Source organism: Ovis aries, chromosome 6 (genome assembly GCF_016772045.2).
Source record: "Ovis aries strain OAR_USU_Benz2616 breed Rambouillet chromosome 6, ARS-UI_Ramb_v3.0, whole genome shotgun sequence".
In the NCBI taxonomy this organism is placed as follows: domain Eukaryota; kingdom Metazoa; phylum Chordata; class Mammalia; order Artiodactyla; family Bovidae; genus Ovis; species Ovis aries.
This window is the reverse complement of record NC_056059.1, coordinates 5043674-5063221: the sequence shown is the minus strand read 5'-3', so window position 1 is coordinate 5063221 and position 19548 is coordinate 5043674. Positions and strand designations below refer to the sequence as shown.

Here is a 19548-nt window from a genome sequence, read left to right as displayed (position 1 = left end):
TGGGACCAGAAGCAGAAAAGGGCATTCCAGGCAGAAGGAATAGTGTATGCAAGCTACCTGGAACAAGAGACAGAGATGTGAAGCAATACTGCTGCTCAGGGAACTGTAAGAATCACTGCAAAGAAACTGCAGAGTACTGACAGATAAGGGATTATTAAGATACAAAATAGTAAGAATTGACAAAGACCACAGTAACTTTGCGGTCAAGTAGGAAGGTGGATTTTACCTTACAGGTTGTGAGAAGTCATCACAGAGAAGCACGATCGAGTTTATATTGAGGAAGTCACATTGTGAAATTAATACCAAACCCAAAGAAACACAAGGGATTGGTTATAAGTGTGTGTTAGTTGCTCAGTCGTGTCTGATTCTTGGCTTGTCAGGCTCCTCTGTCCGTGGAATTCTTTAGGCAAGAATACTGGAGTGGGTAGCCATTCCCGTCTCCAGGGGACCTTCCTGACTCAGGGATTGAGCCCCGGTCCCTTGCACTGCAGACAGATTCTTTACCATCTGCGCCACCAGGAAAGCCCATTGATTACAAGAGAACACTATGATCTGCATGCCAACAAACTGGATAACCTAGTCAGCATGGACAAATTCCTAGAAATACACAAATACTAAAACTGACTCAACAAGAAATAGAAAAATTCAGGATACCTGTAACAAGTAAAAAGACCAAATCAAAAATCCTCTCAACAAAGAAAAGTCTAGGACCCAGTAGTTTCACTGATGTATTCTACCAAGCATTTAAAGAAGAATTAACACCAATTCTCTCACACTCTTCCAAAAAATAGAAGAGGAGGGAACACTTGCTACTCAGTCTGTGAGGTCAGCATGACCTTGATATCACTGCCAAAGATATTACAATGAAAGAAAACTATGAGAATATGTGAAAAAATCTTCAAATGAACAATCAGAAAACCAGATGAAACAAAAAAAAAAAAAACCCTAACAAGCTGAATCCAAAATCATAGTAAGGGGGTTATAAGCTATGACAAGGGGCTTCCCAGGCAGCTCAGTGGTAAAGAATCTGCCTGCCAATGCAGGAGACGTGGGTTCAACCCTTGGGTGGGGAAGATCCCCTGGAGGAGGGAATGGCAACCCACTGCAGTATTCTGGTGTGGAAAATTCCATGGACAGAGGAGCCTAGTGGGCTACAGTCCGAGGGGTCACAAAGAGTCAGACACGACTGAGCACGCACACACACAAAGCTACGACAAAGCAGTGTTTATCTCAGGACCGTAATGGTAGTTCAGCATAAAAAAAAAAGAAAAAAAATCAAACAATGTAATATACCACATTAACAGGACAAAACGAAAAGAAAATGATGTCAAGTGATTCAGAAAAGCATTTGACAAAATTCAAAATCCTGTTTTGATATTCAGGAAACTAGAAGAGAACTTCTTCAACATAATAAAGGAACTTATTTTTTAAATGCGTAATTAACATCACATTCAATAGTAAAAGACTGAAAAAATGCAACAAACAATGGACCTCTACCGCACACCATACACAAGAAGTTAACTCGATATGGATTTACATTATCTAAACCTTAGAGGTCAAATCAGAAAACTCTTAGGAAAAAACGTAAAGGTAAATCTTTATGACCTTGAGTTTGGCAGTATATTCTCAAATAGGAACAAAAATGCATAGTTACAAACAGAAAAAATGGATAAATTAAACATCAAAACTGAAAAGTTTTCTGTATCAAAGAACATAAAGAATGTGAAAAAAGGACATATATTTAATAAAATGAAAGAAAATATTTGCAATCATATCTGATAAGGGTCTAGTATCTAGTGTCTCACACTCAGCAACAAAGAGACAAGCAACATAATTTTAAAATGGGCAAAGGACTTGAACAGACATTTTTCCAGAGAACATCAGAAACCAAGTACATACATTTGCTGAAAGGATATTCAACATCATTAATCCCTCGGGAAATGTAAATCACCACCACGATACACCAGTTCACATCTACTAAGATGAATATAATTTTATAAAAGAGAAAATATTAAGTGTTGACAAGAATGATGAGAAACTGGAACCCTCATGTACTCCTGGTGGGAATATTAAATGGTGCAGCTACTATGAAAAGCAGTATGGCATTTCCTCAAAAACTCAAACCCAGAATCACCATATGGACACAGCAATTCCATTTCTAGGTACTTAACAAAAATAACTGAAATCAGGTCATTAAAACACGTATAAACGCCTTTGTTTCTGCAGTAGGCACAATAGCCAGGAAGTAAAAACAACCCAAACATTCATCAGCTGACACAGATAAACCATGACATATACATAAATGGAATATCGTTCAGCCATGAAAGGTAATGTACTAAATAAGCTACAATGTAGATTATCCTTGAGAACATTGTGATAAGTGAGATCAGTCAGTCATAAAAGGTCACATATTATATGATTCACTTATAGCAAAAATACAAAATATAGGTAGATATATAGAGAAGAGCAGAGTGGCGCGTGCCAGGGTCTGGGGAGAGTGTGGAACTTTATTTGGAGATGGTAAAATGTTTTCGAACAAAGGGGATGGCTGCACGTTACTGTCAATGTACTAAGTGCCACTAAACGGTGCACTTTAAAATGGATAATTTTATGTGAATTTCATTTTGATTCTTTAAAAAATTGTCTTGGTTGGGGGTGGAGAACACATACATTGAAGGTTGGATGTAATAAGAAGCAGTGAGGTGAAGGTGTAGGCTACGAACTGCTATTGGGAACCAAAACAGAGGAGGCAACGGATTTGAGAACTGTTAATACTTCGGAAGGAGCTGGCTGGCAGCGGGGTGAGAAAGGATGACTTCTATCTCGAATAAGTAGGTTAAGAGGACAAGACTGAACAGCCAGCCAGTTCTCTGAGCAGGCTGAATTTCAGGGAAGTTTTGGAGGCGTTAAACTTGCATCTTTCCTCAGTAAACCAGTCCAGACTGCAGATAAGGCCCAGAGAGGTGAACATCTGATAGAAGTAAATGGGATAGAAGTAGATGGAAAACATCATGCTTGTAAGATAATTTTTTTAAAAAGTAACACCATGGTCCAGTAAGTAGTAGACTAAGGAAGTAGTCTACAAAGATATTCAGCATAAATAAAAGTCAGGTGGTGTGATGGTAGAAAGATGTCATTATACAGTTAATATTTCATTTCTCATGTCACTTGTGTAGTTGTGTAACTAAATGATCCAAATAAGTTTTGTTTTTATGAAAATGATTCCAGTGAAAGCACCAATGGATTGAATACTCAATCCATTAAGCTGTTAAACTGACTGTACCCCCTGTTCCGGATAGAGCTCTCCATGTGTGCATTTCGTTTTCCACTAATAGTCCTCTCCTTAACAGAAGTTCACTGTTGATAAATGTATTTTTTGTGAGCAGTCCCCTGGGAGCACACTGCTGCCTTAACCTTACCACCAGAGCTTCATGGAAAGACAAGGAAAGCAGTGTATATGTCTGTGATTTCCATTCATACAGACTGCTTACCCCACCCTTTACTCTGCAGAGTATGCCAAGGGGACGAGTCCTCCAGTCTCCCTTGACACTGAAAGATAACTGTGAACTGGGCAACATCACACATCACAACTTCAAAGTTTCTTTTTACACTAAACTACAACAATACTTTGTTTTCGCTATTTCTGTATTAGAAATAAGTGTTTTCCCTAACACCAGTGTCAGCTTTCTGTCCACTGTCAATCTTACAGAAGAAAATGGTGACACTGTTCATCGATAAACCATTTTTCTCTAAATTAATCAATGATCCAATTCATTTTACTGACAAGGGTAGTATTTCTGTCCTTTCATTAATAATGTGAACAACTACGTTGATAATTTCATTTCACTTCAAATGTCATAAGCAGAAAATCTAAGCAATTAGCAGTGACACTTTTTAAAGCAGTTTATACTTGTTTTAGAAATTCATTGTTTGGCTTTAACAAAATAAATAAAAATATCTATAACCAGTTAAATCTCTGGTTAACTATAATCAACCTATCAAAAGACTTGGCCAGACACAGGAAACCTGTCTTAGTCATCATGCATTTACACCTTAGAATAACAACCCAATTGCATTGAAACAGGGTACAAGTATGTCTTGAAGAAAATCGAAGTTCATGGGCTGCCAGAAAACTAGGGTAAACAAACAAGCTACAACGCGGTTACACAGACTATGCAATCAAAAGGAATAAGGAGAACAGACATTAATGGACAGACTAGCACTGGAAAGCGTGTACACACACACTCACTCACTCGCTCACACGTGCACGAAAGGACGCATGGATACGTCCCCACGTATGTATCTCCTGTCTCTGGAGGTTGCAGGAGGACGACAGGAAGCAGGGAAGCACACTCACGTCGCACTGGAAAGGCTTCTCCCCGGTATGCGTCCTCGTGTGCTCGTCCAGGCCGCGCTTCTGGCTGAAGGCCTTGCCGCACTCTGAGCACTTGTACGGCTTCTCCTGCAGTCAGGGAAGAGGACAGGAATGCGAGTGAGTGCAGGGCCGTCCTCGGGAAGGGGTACATCGGGGCGCATTCTAGCTAGCTCTGCAAGGTGCAGCCGCACACTCACAGGTGCCATGAATTCTTAAAATCTGCAGCGGAAAACAGGAGCACACAAAACCTGCTGGGCAGCCTCAAGACTACCACGTGGGTCACAGCTCCAGCATCGGAGTCACTACCTTTCTTTCCATTCAGTCCTGACTGTCCAAAGGAAGGTTCTGCAGGATTGCTGTGACCTAACCACTTGCTAGACTGAACTCTGAGGTTTTCTTTCCATCTTGGAGAGCCTGATAAAGGGCATCGTCGAAACAAACAGTTTGGGACCCCTGGCTTACATGCTGCAAACTGTTCACTGTCTCAAAGGGATTCCTGGAAATGAAAGCCCAGAGCAAAGGTTAACAAATTTTGAGGGTAAGTTTAAGACCTTTGAACTAGACTGTGACTTTAAGAATTTTCATATTGTCCAATATTTTTTTCCTAGGAAGGATGTTCTTTTAAAAAATCTAAATTACTTTTAAAAATGAGGCATTATTTATAACTGATCATAGACTCTTAAGGAAAAGAGTATCTCCACAGAACAAGGAAAAAAAATACCCAAATTCCTTAACCATCTTGATACCAGAAACTTAAGTCATCATCTTTTAAGCTTGAAATAAATTGCAAAATAAATTAATTCACATTGTTTCATTAAAACAGCTGGCCAGTTACTAAATAGAGCATTGATAAAAAGATTTGTTTAAAATTGCAGTAAGATTTTTTTTCAAATATAGCTTAAAATATTGCGATAGATGCTTTTTGAATTGAGGTACTATGTATATAGTTTTAAATATCATGTTTCTATGTATATTTTCCCCTTAGTATTGAAAAGACTATTATAAAAATATTCAGACCTATAAAACAGTATGTAAATAATCACATATGTACACCCACCAGCTAGCTTAAGAAATGGAATATTTTTATGAACACATGTACCTCCTATTTATTCATTCTTAATGAGTATAGTGGAGAAGGAAATGGCACCCCACTCCAGTACTCTTGCCTGGAAAATCCCATGGATGGAGGAGCCTGGTAGGCTACAGTCCATGGGGTTGCAAAGAGTTGGACACGATTGAGTGACTACACTTTCACTTTTCACTTTCATGCACTAGAGAAGGAAATGGCAACCAACTCCAGTGTTCTTGCCTGGAGAATCCTAGGGACAGAGGAGCCTGGTGAGCTGCCGTCTACGGGGTCGCACAGAGTCAGACACGACTGAAGTGACTTAGCAGCAATGAGTATAGCATTACATTTGCTGGCAACACCACAATTTGCTTATGTACATTCTGCTGTGATGGATATTCAAGTTTTCACCAATTTTTCATTCTTATAAATAATGATATTCTGAACATTCTTACAAGTGTATACTTGAACACAGATGAGCAATCATAATTTCCTACAGTATGTATATCTAGAGGCGGGACTGCACCTTCAGCATTCCCAGAAAAGGGAATGGCCAAGTAGCTCTACAAAACAAATAACCATTTTAGGGAATCATCTGGCGGTCCGGTGGTTAAGACTCTGTGCTCCCAGCGCGGGCGCACAGGTTTGATCCCTGGTCAGGGAATTAAGATCCTACGTGTGGCAACGATGAGCCTGTGCATGGCAACAAAGATTCCATGTGCCACAAGTAAGACCCAGAGCAGCCAAATAAACATATATTTTTAAAGAAAGATGCATCATTTTAAAAACAACTTTACACTTCAATATCTAGTATATTCTTAGAATTCTATTGCTGTAGTTAAAAATTTTGAAACTCATGTACACAATGATGATATATAAATTTAAAACTATGACACTCCTGGAAAATAAGACCTTTTATCATTTGAAAGTGACTTTTTTTATCTATATCATCCTTTTCACCTTAAAATAATTTGTTATTAATATAGCTATAAAAGCTTTTTAAAATTACTATCTTGTGAGGGTTGGGAGACTTGTTGAAATGTTGGTCAAAGGTACAAATTTGGAGTTAGAAGGTAAGTTTGGAGACTCAATGCACAGCAATGTGAATATAGTCAACCGTACTGTAGTATATACTGCAAAGCTGATAAAAGACTAGAGCCTAAATGTTCTTACAACAGAAATGATAATTATATGACATGATGGAGGTTTTAGCTAACACTATGATGTAATCATATTGCAATAAACAAACACACCAAATCAACGTTGCGCACCTTAAACTTAGTGTTATATGTCAACTATATCTCACTTTAAAAATAGAGGAAATAGTATTTGCCTAGTTATTTCCATCTTTTTTAATTTCAAACAGTCTATATCTTAGGTACGACGAGCATCTGTTATAATACCATACAACTGAAAAATTTTAATCTAAACTTATGTCACTTTTCCAAGTTAGTGAGTTTTGCTTTTTATTACTTTTTGTTATTATTTAAACTTTGTATGTGAGAATATATCACCATTATAATAAAATACAACAGGATATTTATTTATTAATATTTATCATTATTAATAATACATTTAAATAGTTTCTAACATTTTATTTTGTGCTTTGCTTTTACCTTGCTGTTTCCTGAGATTTTCTCCCTTATATTTTCTTACATGTTTTGGGTTGATCCCGTGCTACTGTAGAACTTACAGACTCATCTCCACTCTTTTCGTGGTTACCCTTAAAATTTTTTTTTTACTATGTCAGTGAAGTGGCTCAGCCATGTCCGACTCTTTGCAACCCCATGGACTGTAGCCTATCAGGCTTCTCAGTCCATGGAATTTTCCAGGCAAGAGTACTGGAGTGGGTTGCCATTTCCTTCTACACGGGATCTTCCCAACCGAGGGATTGAACCCGGGTCTCTTGGGTCATTGCGGGCAGACGCTTTACTGTCTGAGCTACCAGGGAAGCTCTACTATGTATGTTTAACATAATCTAAAGTTCTTATGTTTTCCCATGTACTAATTAGTATGCCGTGTATAGAATGCCTTTTCATGTTATGTGTTCAGTTCAGTTGCTCAGTCGTGTCCGACTCTTTGCGATCCCATGAATCACAGCACGCCAGGCCTCCCTGTCCATCACCAACTCCCAGAGTTCACTCAGACTCATGTCCATCGAGTCGGTGATGCCATCCGGCCATCTCGCCCTCTGTCGTCCCCTTCTCCTCCTGCCCCCAATCCCTCCCAGCATCAGGGTCTTTTCCAATGAGTCAGCTCTTCAAAGGAGGTGGCCAAAGTACTGGAGTTTCAGCTTTAGAATCAGTCCTTCCAATGAACACCCAGGACTGATCTCCTTCAGAATGGACTGGTTGGATCTCCTTGCAGTCCAAGGGACTCTCAAGAGTCTTCTCCAACACCACAGTTCAAAAGCATCAATTCTTCAACACTCAGCTTTCTTTATAGTTCAACTCTCACATCCATACATGACTACTGGAAAAACCATAGCCTTGACTAGATGGACTTTTGTTGGCAAAGTAATGTCTCTGCTTTTTAATATACTGTTGAGGTTGGTCATAATTTTTCTTATAAGGAATAAGCATCTTTTAATTTCATGGCTGCAGTCACCATCTGCAGTGATTCTGCAGCTCCCAAATAAAGCCAGCCACTGTTTCCAGTGTTTCCCCCTCTATTTGCCATGAAGGAGTTGGTGATGGACAGGGAGGCCTGGTGTGCTGCAATTCTTGGGGTTGCAAAGAGTTGGACATGATTGAGTGACTGAACTGAACTGAACTGAATGGATTGGATGCCATGATCTTACTTTTCTGAATTCTGAGTTTTAAGCAAACTCTTCACTCTCCTCTTTCACTTTCATCAAGAGGCTTTTTAGCTCCTCTTCACTTTCTGCCATAAGGGTGGTGTCATCTGCATATCTGAGGTTATTAATATTTCTCCCGGCAATCTTGATTCCAGCTTGTGCTTCCTCCAGCCCAGTGTTTCTCATGATGTGCTCTGCATAAAATCTAAATAAGCAGGGTGACAATATACAGCCTTGACGTACTCGTTTTCCTATTTGGAACCAGTCTGTTGTTCCATGTCCAGTTCTAACTGTTGCTTCCTGACCTGCATACAGTTTTCTCAAGAGGCAGGTCAGGTGGTCTGGTATTCCCATTTCTTTCAGAATGTTCCACAGTTTGTTGTGATCCACACAGTCAAAGGCTTTGGCATAGTCAATAAAGCAGAAGTAGATGTTTTTCTGGAACTCTCTTGCTTTTTTGATGATCTAGTGAATGCTGGTAATGTGATCTCTGGTTCCTCTGCCTTTTCTAAATCCAGCTTGAATATCTGGAAGTTCACAGTTCACGTATTGTTGAAGCCTGGTTTGGAGAAATTTGAGCATTATTTTACTAGAGTGTGAGATGAGTGCAATTGAGGGTAGTTTGAGCATTCTTTGGCATTGCCTTTCTTTGGGATTGGAATAAAAACTGACCTTTTCCAGTTCTGTGGGCTACTGCTGAGTTTTCCAGATTTGTTGGCAAAATGAGTGCAGCATTTTCACATCATAATCTTTCAGGATTTGAAATTGCTCAACTGGAATTCTATCACCACCACTAGCTTTGTTTGTAGTGATGCTTCCTAAGGCCCACTTGACTTCCCATTCCAGAATGTCTGGCTCTAGGTGAGTGATCACACCATCGTGATGATCTGGCTTGTGAAGATCTACACACTAAAAATTTCTTTACTTTTTCTGTGTTCTTATGTATTTGAATTTCCAAGGATCAGCTGAGAGTAAATTGTGATTTTGACTGAAAATGGCTTTGTTTCCCATTTTTTTTAATGAAAGGCTATAAACTCAATTAGGTATTTTTATTTCTCATTTTTCTTAACCTGTCTTAGCCATTTCCATCTCTTTGTATTGCTGCTGCTGCTGCTAAGTCACTTCAGTCATGTCCGACTCTGTGAGACCCCATAGACGGCAGCCCACCAGGCTCCCCCGTCCCTGGGATTCTCCAGGCAAGAAGACTGGAGTGGGTTGCCATTTCCTTCTCCAATGCATGAAAGTGAAAAGTGAAAGGGAAGTTGCTCAGTCATGTCTGACCCTTAGCATGGACTGCAGCCCACCAGGCTCCTCCATCCATGGGATTTTCCAGGCAAGAGTACTGGAGTGGGGTGCCACTGCCTTCTCCGCTTTGTATTGCACTCTATGTATTTCTTTAGAATCACTTGATCAGTTCTCTTCAGGTATGAATAACAAATATCTAACAAGATCATTTGAGTTATTGTATTTTTAAGTTCTAGAACTTTTCATTTAGCTCTTTTCAATTATGCTTACTTTTTAATACAATCTTGCTTTTTTTTCATGCTGCTCATGCCTATTTTAAAATATTCTAGGCATTTATACAATTTTTAAAATCAGATAAACCCTTATCTTATGTGCTTTTGAAGTTCAGTTCTGCTTCTTGTGGTTTCTCCTGTCTCCCGCTCATGGCTCTTGTTTCCTTGGGTGTTCCTGGAATTTGGAATCATGAACTCATGTTTGGTGGCCCTTATCTGTTAAAATCCTGTGACCCCTCAGATTGAGGGTAAGTCCCTCCAGACAGCATTTGTGTTCGCTTCTGCCAGGGACCATAGGATGCTATCAATCAAAGATCATTTTAAGTTTATTTCTTGCCTAAGGGTTTCTGGCCAGGCTAGCATTTTAAGTCTGAACTCCAAACACACTTGAAGGAAGGGCTGTGGTTACAAACTCTAAGGAGACCTCTTTCTCTAGACAGCAATTAGCTCAAAACAACTGAATGTCCCAAGCATCTGTTTGTCAAAGGTAGATTATTTCCAGTCTCTGATTCATTTCGAGCATAGCCTCTCTGGTATCCCAGAACTATGGTGGAATATGGCTCCATCCTGCCATCTAACCTGAACCCAAAGCTTGTCTCCGTTTCTATCACCATGAAAAATCAAGCCTTGAGTTTACTGAAACTGCAGACATCCTGCAAGATACTGCATCCTCAGCCTGACCTCAACACTCTGGACTCGGGTTCCAGCTTTGTCTGGTGGGTACTGGAGATCACACTGTTTTATTTGCTGTTATTCATATATTTGCTGTTTGCTTTATTTTATCCAGCATTGATAGGTGTTTTGTATAGAGCATCTTTTCCAGGATATGAAGTCTACCATATTGCCAGAAATAAAAGTAACTGTACATCTAATTTTCAGGATATGAAAAACAGATTTTAATTAGCTGTACACAATCAACAGAAAGAAGTAACTGTGTTTTCTTGGCAATCTAAGGAATATGTTTACGGCTTTCCCTCTCTAGTCTGAATAAGAGCAATCTCTTTTCAAAAGTTGCATTATTCTTGGCATCTATTATCTCTTCAACTGTTGCCCAGTTTAAAGAAAAATTTTTAAAGGAAATATGTAGTTCTAAGTGTTCAGGTCAGAAATTTTCCTCCTCTGGAAAAAAAAAAAAAAAAAGCGTTTATACCAGAGGAAGAGCCAGGATATTACAGGTCACTTATCTTAAATTTAAGAACATCAAATGAACTCAAATAGAAGGAAATAAATGCATTTTATTTCTCAAAAAAGAAACCCTCATCTCCATTCCTTCCTAATTCTTCCATTCCTCCCAATAAGCTAAGGTAAAGAAATACCGCTCTTCATATGGTAAACACAGAGGAGCAGTGAGAATAAGCTGAGTAGTCCAGGGTGTATTATTACAAAGGCTCTATTATTGCTTTTCCTTCCTCTGAAAATTGTGACAATGATCTTTGCTGCTTTAGAATGTTCCTGCGTACACTTAACCCTAACCTAACAGTCCAGACGAATCCAGGCTTGTGTGCATGGGTGCACAAGAACTTCAATTCTAATCTTCACTGCCTATGCCTGCCGTAAGGTGCACTGGAGATGATGGCTGGATAATCAGTGGTGACAAGACAGGAGACCATGTGACGGAGAAAGCTTAGGAAGCCATAACAGGCTTCTGACTTCCTACTATCAGGTTAGGCAGCAGAGTATCTATTAATAAATGCCGCCTTCTTGAGGGCCCACCAGAAAACCACCTGCAGGCTCATGTGGCTGGGGCAGGCATGTCCGGCTGCCGCTGGACCTCTGAAAGCCCCGCCGCTCCTCTGCCACAGAGAACACACACAGTGCCATCATTTCAACGTTAGTCACATCCCGACTGCACTACTTCTCTTCTTCTATCTTTCTCTCCATTATGAAAAATTTAAATTGGGCACAAAGTCTAATCCAAAGAAGTAGGAAGGAAATTGTTTATAACACTGTTTCAGAGCGGAGTGGAATGCATAGTATAAATCACATGTTTTAACTCATTAGCTAGATTTAACTGGAGAAAAAATGATTAGGTTCTTGATTAATTCTATTTCTAAATGATTAAACAGATTACCTGACAAACAGCTTGTCCTCTGTCACTGTAACTGGGGAGTCTTTACTAAATGGAGACAATCTGTTTGTCAGTTAAACAGCATCATCTATCCAAGGCAGAATTCATCAGCAGTCTAATTAGCCAGGCTTTAATCAAATAACATTTGGCAGAATTCATTCAGAAGGTAGGATTTATAAAGCTCTATACCCTACACCATGTGATGCAGCTAATAAAAGGTCATATTTCTGAGCAAAGACCTATGTCTTAAAAGAACAGAAACTTCAAATGTTACATTTTTGCCAAAACAAACTGAATTAAAAAAATTCAACATCATGAGAGGGCTCTGAAGAAAAAAAGAAGTCACACTGTTTGTAAATTTTGCAGGGATCTGAGTGCTGAAGTTCTTTGAAACAGAAATTTATTGGAGGCTTCCTCATAGTTAAGAACTGCTGGCCAGGAGGTAAAGAAGCATGCCCCACTATCACACAGACTACCAAGACAAGGATGGATCGTGGATAGATTATATACATCTGCAGATGCACCACCCAAAGGTTCCCTAGGACTGTTTTCATGCTAGGCCACATCAAACAGAAACACGACATATAAATGAGCATTTCCCTTGTTGTCAGAGGCCAACATAAACAATGTCAGGAAATCATGCAATGTTGGTTAGTAACTTGTTCATGGCACTGGTAGCCTGACTCCAACACAATTAAAAAGGAAACCTAGTGAGCAATTAAAAGAACCCAGGACAACTAGGGATATATGGTAAGGACTGTCAGAGTCTGTGGTGTTCTGAACATACACTTTGCTTATGAGTGGGTGCAAGCTGTGAAACACTCAGTTGTTATATCTTATATGAATGCACTTGATGGACAAAGCTTTTCTCTATCTGTCTTGCTCAAAGCTGCAATGAGACCAAGAGTGTCTATGCTGTTAATGAAATAATTTCCATGTGAGCAACTTGCATATCAAGGTCAATTTAAAAGAAACTCATGAGGAGAAATCAGATATAGAAACAAATGTCTCTGACCCACTCTCATACACACACACACACACACACACACGTAAAAATTAAATTATCCTTTGTTACAAATTTCATTTGATTACTTTTTGTAGATTAAGGTAACTTACAGCTAGCTATTCCCTGGTAGCTTAGCTGGTTAAGAATCCACTTGCAATGCAGGAAACCTCAGTTCGATTCCTGGGTCAGGAAGATCCACTGGAGAAGGGATAGGCTACCCACTCCAGTACTCTTGGGCTTCCCTTGTGGCTCAGCTGGTAAAGAATCCGCCTGCAATGCGGGAGACCTGGATTCGATCCCTGGGTTGGGAAGATCCCCTGGAAGAAGGCACGACAACCCACTCTCCAGTATCCTTGCCTGGAGAATCCCCACAGACAGAGGAGCCTGCCAGGCTACAGTCCATAGGATTACAAAAAGTCAGATATGACTGAGCGACTAAGCACAGCACACACATAGCTGTTAATATTTACCCTGTTAGAGTTCAGGAAAAAAGGCTTTTACCAGATAATCATCTCCTGTATCTAAGCTTAAAAAGAAATCCAAAACCCCTCATGAAGCAGAGGTTCATGAATTTCTTATATATGAATTATGAAATTCTGAAATGCATGAATTTCATTTTGGTAAGTTATAAATTTTTTAGATATGAAATATCTAAATAAAGATTCTCTTAAGTTTCGGGTTCTCCACTCTCTCAGCTGCTATAGCAGTGGATCCCATTCATGGATCACAGCCTTGTCATGGCAAAGGAGCTTGTGTAACCAAATGAAGCTGTGAGCCATATTGTCAGGGTCATCCAAGATGGACGGGTCATAGTGAAAAGTGGTCTGATAAAACGTGGTCTACTGAAGGAGGAAGGGCAAACCACTCCAGTATTCTTGCCATGAGAACCCCATTAATAGTATCAAAAGGCAAAAAAAATGTGACCCCAGAAGATGAGACTCCCAGATGGGAAGGCAACCAATATGCTACTGGGGAAGAATGGAGGGCACTTTCTGATAGGTCCAGTAAGAACAAAGCAGCTGAGCCAAGGCAGAAATGATGCTCAGTATAGATGTACCTGCAGGTGAAAGCAAAGTCGAATGGTGTAAAGAACCACACTACACAGAGCCTTGGAACGTTAGGGTCCATCAATCAGGGTGAACTGGATGTGGTTAGCAGGACATGGCAAGTGAGCATCAACATCTTAGTAATCAGTGAACTAAAATGAACTGGAATAGGCAAATGTAATTCAGACGACCATTATATTTACTCTTGTGGGTTAAGAATCCCTTAGAAGAAATGGGAGTAGTCCTCATGGTCAACAAAAGACCCCAAAATGCAGTACTTGGGTGCAATCTCAAAAACAACAGAATGTTCTCAGTTCATTTCCAAGGCAAACCATTCAAAGTCACTGTAATCCAACTCTATGTCCCAGAAGCAAAGTTGAATGGTTCTGTGAACATCTACAAGACCTTCTAGAACTAAGACCAAAATAAGATGTCCTTTTCATCACAGGCGATTGGAATGCAAAAGTAGGAAGTCAAGAGATACCTGGATACAGTAACAGGCAAGTTTGGTTTTAGAGCACAAAATGAAGCAGGGCAAAGGCTACCAGTTTTGTCAAAAGAACGCACTGGTCATAGTAAATCTCCTCTCTTCCAACAACACAAGAGACGACTACACATGGACATCACCAGATGGTCAATACCAAAATCAAATTGATTATATTCTTTACAGTCAAAGATGGAGAAGCTCTATACAGTCAGCAAAAACAAGACTGGGAGCTGACTGTGGCTCAGACCATCAGCTCCTTATTGCTTAAACTGAAGAAAGTAGGGAAAACCAGTAGGCCATTCAGGTATAAACTAAATCAAATTTTTTGATTATACAGTGGAAGTGACAAATACATTTAAGGGATCAGATCTGGTAGACAGAGTGCCTGAAGAACTATGGACAGAGGTTCATAACACTGTACAGAAGGTAGTGACAAAAACCATCCCAAAGAAAAAGAAATACAAGAAGGCAAAGTGGTTTTCTGAGGAGACTTACAAATAGCTGAGAAAAGAATAGAAGTAAAATCCAAGGGAGAAAGGGAATATGCCAAACTGAATGCAGAGTACCAGAGAATATCAAGGAGAGGCAAGGAGGCTTTCTTAAGTATCAATGCAAAGAAACAGAGGAAAACAACAGAACGGGAAAGACCAGAGATCTCTTCAAGAAAATTAGCGATATCAAGGGAACATTTCATGCAAGGATGGGCACAATGAAGGACAGAAGTAGTAAGGACCTAACAGAAGCAGAAGAGATTAAGAAGAGGTGGCAAGAATACACAGAAAAACTATACAAAAAAGGTCTTAATAACTGAGATAACCACCATAGTGTGATCACTCACCTAAAGTCAGATATCCTGGATGTCAAGTGGGCCTTAGGAATCATTACCATGAACAAAGCTAGTGGAGGTGATGGAATTCCAGCTGAACTACTGAAAATCCTAAAAAATGAGCTGTTAAAGTGCTGCATTCAGTATGTCAGCAAATTTGGAAAATTCAGCAGTGGCCATAGGACTGGAAAAGGTCAGTTTTCATTCCAATCCCAAAGAAGGGCAGTGCCAAAAAATATTCAAACTATGGTACAAATGCACCTTATTTCACATGCTAGCAAGGTCGTGCCCAAAATCCTTCAAGTTAGGTTTCAGCAATATGTGAAGCAAGTACTTTTAGCAGTACCAGCTGGGTTTAGAAAAGGCAGAGGAACCAGAGATCAAATTACCAATAGTCTCTGGATCATAGAGAGAGCAAGAGTATTCCAGAAAAAAACCATATATTTCTGCTTCACTGACAAACTGAGGCAAATTCTTAAAGAAATAGGAATATCAAACCACCTCACCTATCTCCTGATAAATCTGTACGCAGGTAACAACAAACAGTTAGAACTGGACGTGAAACAACAGACTGGTTCAAAATTGGGAAAGGAGTATGTCAAGGCTATTTATTGTCACCCATACTTAACTTACATGCAGAGTGAAAGTGAAGTCACTCAGTTGTGTCTGACTCTTTGCAACCCCATGGACTGTGGCCTACCAGGCTCCTTCATCCATGGGATTTTCTAGCCAAGAGTAGTGGAGTGGGTTGCCATTTCCTTCTCCAAGGGATCTTCCCAACCCAGGGATCGAACCCAGGTCTCCCATACTGCAGGCAGATGCTTTACCGTCTAAGCCAACAGGGAAGCCCATATGCAGAGTTCATCATGCCAAATGCCGCCACGCTGGAAGCATCACAAGCTGCAATCAAGATTGCTGGGGGAAACATCAACAACCACAGATATGCAGATGATACCTCTCTAATGGCATAAAGTGGAGAAGAATTAAAGGGCCTCTTGATCAGGGTAAAAGAGGAGAGTGAAAAAGCTAGCTTAAAACTCAACATTCTAAAAACAAAGATCATGATATTTGGTCCCATCAGTTCAGTTCAGTTCAGTCGCTCAGTTGTGTCTGACTCTTTGCGACCCCATGAATCACAGCACGCCAGGCCTCCCTGTCCATCACCAACTCCCGGAGTTCACTCAGACTCACGTCCATCGAGTCAGTGATGCGATCCAGCCATCTCATCCTCGGTCATCCCTTTCTCCTCCTGCCCTCAATCCCTCCCAGCATCAGAGTCTTTTCCAATGAGTCAACTCTTTGCATGAGGTGGCCAAAGTACTGCAGTTTCAGCTTTAGCATCATTCCTTCCAAAAGAACACCCAGGGCTGATCTCCTTTAGAATGGACTGGTTGGATCTCCTTGCAGTAGCAAATAGGGTAAAAAGTGGAAGCAGATTTTATTTTCTCGCCTTTAAATTAAATGCCACTTGCTCCTTGGAAGGAAAGCTATGACAAAGCTAGGCAGAGACCTAAAAAGCAGAGACACTGCTTTGCTGACAAAGGTCCATGTAGTCAAACCTATGGTTTTTCCAGTAGTCATGTGTGGATGTCCAAGTTGGACCATAAAGAAGGCTGAGCACTGAAGAATTGATGCTTTTGCATTATGCTGCTGGAGAAGACTCTTGAGGGTCCCCTGGAGAGCAAGGAGATCAAACCAGTCAATCCTAAAGGAAATCAACCCTGTACTTTGGCCACCTGATGGGAAGAGCCTACTCACTGGAAAAGACCCTGATGCTGGAAAGACTGAAGTAGGAAGAGAAGGGGACGACAGAGAATGAGATGGTTGGATGGCATCACTGATTCAATGGACATGAGTTTGAGCAAGCTCTAGGTGACAGTGAAGGACAGGGAAGCCTAGTGTACTGCTGTCTATGGGGTCGCAATGAGTTGGACACAAGTTAGTGACTGAACAGCAACAGCAACACAGCAGTGCTTGACTTCCTCCTGTTGAAAAAACTATAAACTTGGCAGAGATAAAATGGGAAACTTGTAAATAAAAGGGCTGCATTATATTTTTAAAGGATTTCAGGCAATGTCATATAACCCTCAAACTTTTCCATCTGCAAAATGTCTCACTAATTTCCAGAGTGGATATGGTGCCTCCAGATTATTTACAGACAATTTGGCCTCTTCCCAGCTTGCACCTTGACAAGACATGCATGTATGCATGCATGCTCAGTCGTGTCTGACTCTCCGACCCCATGGACTGCAGCCCGCCTGGCTCCTCTGTCCATGGAATTCTCCAGGCAAGAATACTGGAGTGGGCTGCCATTTCCTTATCTAGGGATCTTCCCAACCCAAGGATCACACTCATGTCTCTTGCATCTCCTGCACTGGCAAGCACTGCACCACCTTGACAAAGACCCATTTGCCAAACCTTCCTTAGCCAAGGCATAAGGTTCCACTGGGGTCTCGAGCAGGGTTTCTCAGCCACAGCACTACTGATATCTAGGGCAGGTAATCTTTTGTTTAGTGATGGAGCAGGGGGTTGTCCTATGTGTCCAGGAGATATAAATAGTACCCACACCCAAATTAGGACTACTCAAAATATCTGTTTTTTCACCACTAAGAATGATGTTTGCTGCTACTTTGCCACACATGGCCTTTATTATGTTGAGGTAGATTATTTTATGCACACTTTCTGGAGATATATTATGAATTGGTGTTGAATTTTGTCAAAAGCTTTTTCTGCATCTATTAAGATGATTATATGGTTTTTATTCTTCAATTGGTTATTATGGTATATCACATTGATTGATTTATATATACTGAAAAATCCTTGAATCCCTGGGATAAATTCCACTTGATCATGATATATATGATCCTTTTACTGGAGTTTTGGATTCTGTTTGCTAGCATTTTGTTGAGGATTTTTGCATCTATGTTCACTAGTGATACTGGTCTTTGATTTTGAAGAAAAACTGAAAGCATTTCCTTTAAGACTATAAACCAGAGAAGGATGTCCCCTCTACCCACTACTGTCCAACACACTTTTGGCAGTCCCTGCCATGACAATTTGAGAAGAAAAGCAACTAAAAGGAACCCAAACTGGAAAAGAAGTAAAACCATCACTGTCTGCAGATGATATGATACTTCGCACAGAAAATCCTAAAGATGCCACCAGAAAAGTTCTAGAGGTAATCAATGAATCTGGTAAAACTGTAGGATCCAAAATTAATGCACAAGGACGTCCCTGGTGGCAGAGTGATTAAGGGTCCACCTTGCAATCCCAGGGATGCAGGTTCAAACCCTGGTCAGGAAACTAAGATCCCACATGATGAGGGACAAGTAAGCCCATGCACTGCAACAGCTGAGCCAGGAGCCAGGATTAGAGAGTCCTCACACCCCAACAAAGGACCCCGCGTGAGGCAATGAAGGTCCCACGTGTCACAACTAAGACCCGATGCAGCCACATGAATGTTTATAAAAAGAAAATTAATGTTGAACAAACTATAAACAGAAATCTGTTGCATTTAACTTTGAAAGATCAGAGAGAAATCATGGTAACAATCCCATTTGCCACTGCAACAAAAAGAATAAAATACATAGGAATAAACCTACATAAGGAGGCAAAAGACTTGTATGCAGAAAACTATAAGACACTGATGAAAGGAACTGAAGCTGACACAAAGAGATGGAGAGATATACCATGTTCATGGACTGGAAGAATACTGTGAAAATGACTATACTACCCAAACCCATAGAAAGGGAAAGACTAGAGATCTCTTCAAGAAAATCAGAGATACCGAGGGAATATTTCATGCAAAGATGGGCTCAATAAAGGACAGAAATGGTAGGGACCTAACAGAAGCAGAAGATATTAAGAAGAGGTGGGAAGAATACACAGAAGAACTGTACAAAAAAGATCTTCATGACCCAGATAATCATGATGATGTGATCACTAATCTAGAGCCAGACATCTTGGAATGTGAAGTCAAGTGGGCCTTAGAAAGCATCATTAAGAACAAAGCTAGTGGAGGTGATGGAATTCCAGTTGAGCTATTTCAAATCCTAAAAGATGATGCTGTGACAGTGCTGCACTCAATATGCCAGCAAATTTGGAAGACTCAGCAGTAGTCACAGGACTGGAAAAGGTCAGTTTTCATTCCAATCCCAAAGAAAGGCAATGACAAAAAATGCTCAAACTATCACAGACATGCACTCATCTCACATGCTAGTAAAGCAATGCTCAATATTCTCCAAGCCAGGCTTCAGCAATAGCAAACCATGAACTTCCAGATCTTCAAGCTGGTTTTAGAAAAGGCAGAGGAACCAGAGATCAAATTGCCAGCATTCACTGGATCATCAAAAAAGCAAGA

At 40.3% G+C, this 19548-nt stretch overlaps 1 protein-coding gene across 9 annotated transcripts in view; it reads right to left on the bottom strand.

Annotated features, from left to right (window-relative positions):
• Nucleotides 1-19548, bottom strand: part of PRDM5 (PR/SET domain 5) — a 268026-nt gene that overhangs the window by 16288 nt on the left and 232190 nt on the right. For 6 of the 9 annotated variants that reach the window (XM_015096345.4, XM_027970783.3, XM_042251109.2 and 3 more), the window contains one exon: nt 4358-4462. The exons of 2 other annotated variants lie outside the window; for them this stretch is intronic. In XM_015096345.4, coding sequence (XP_014951831.2) covers nt 4358-4462 — 105 coding nt within the window. Of the gene's footprint in view, nt 1-4253; nt 4463-19548 lie in introns of all 9 variants that reach the window. One more of the 9 variants, XM_060416677.1, reaches the window with a different exon arrangement.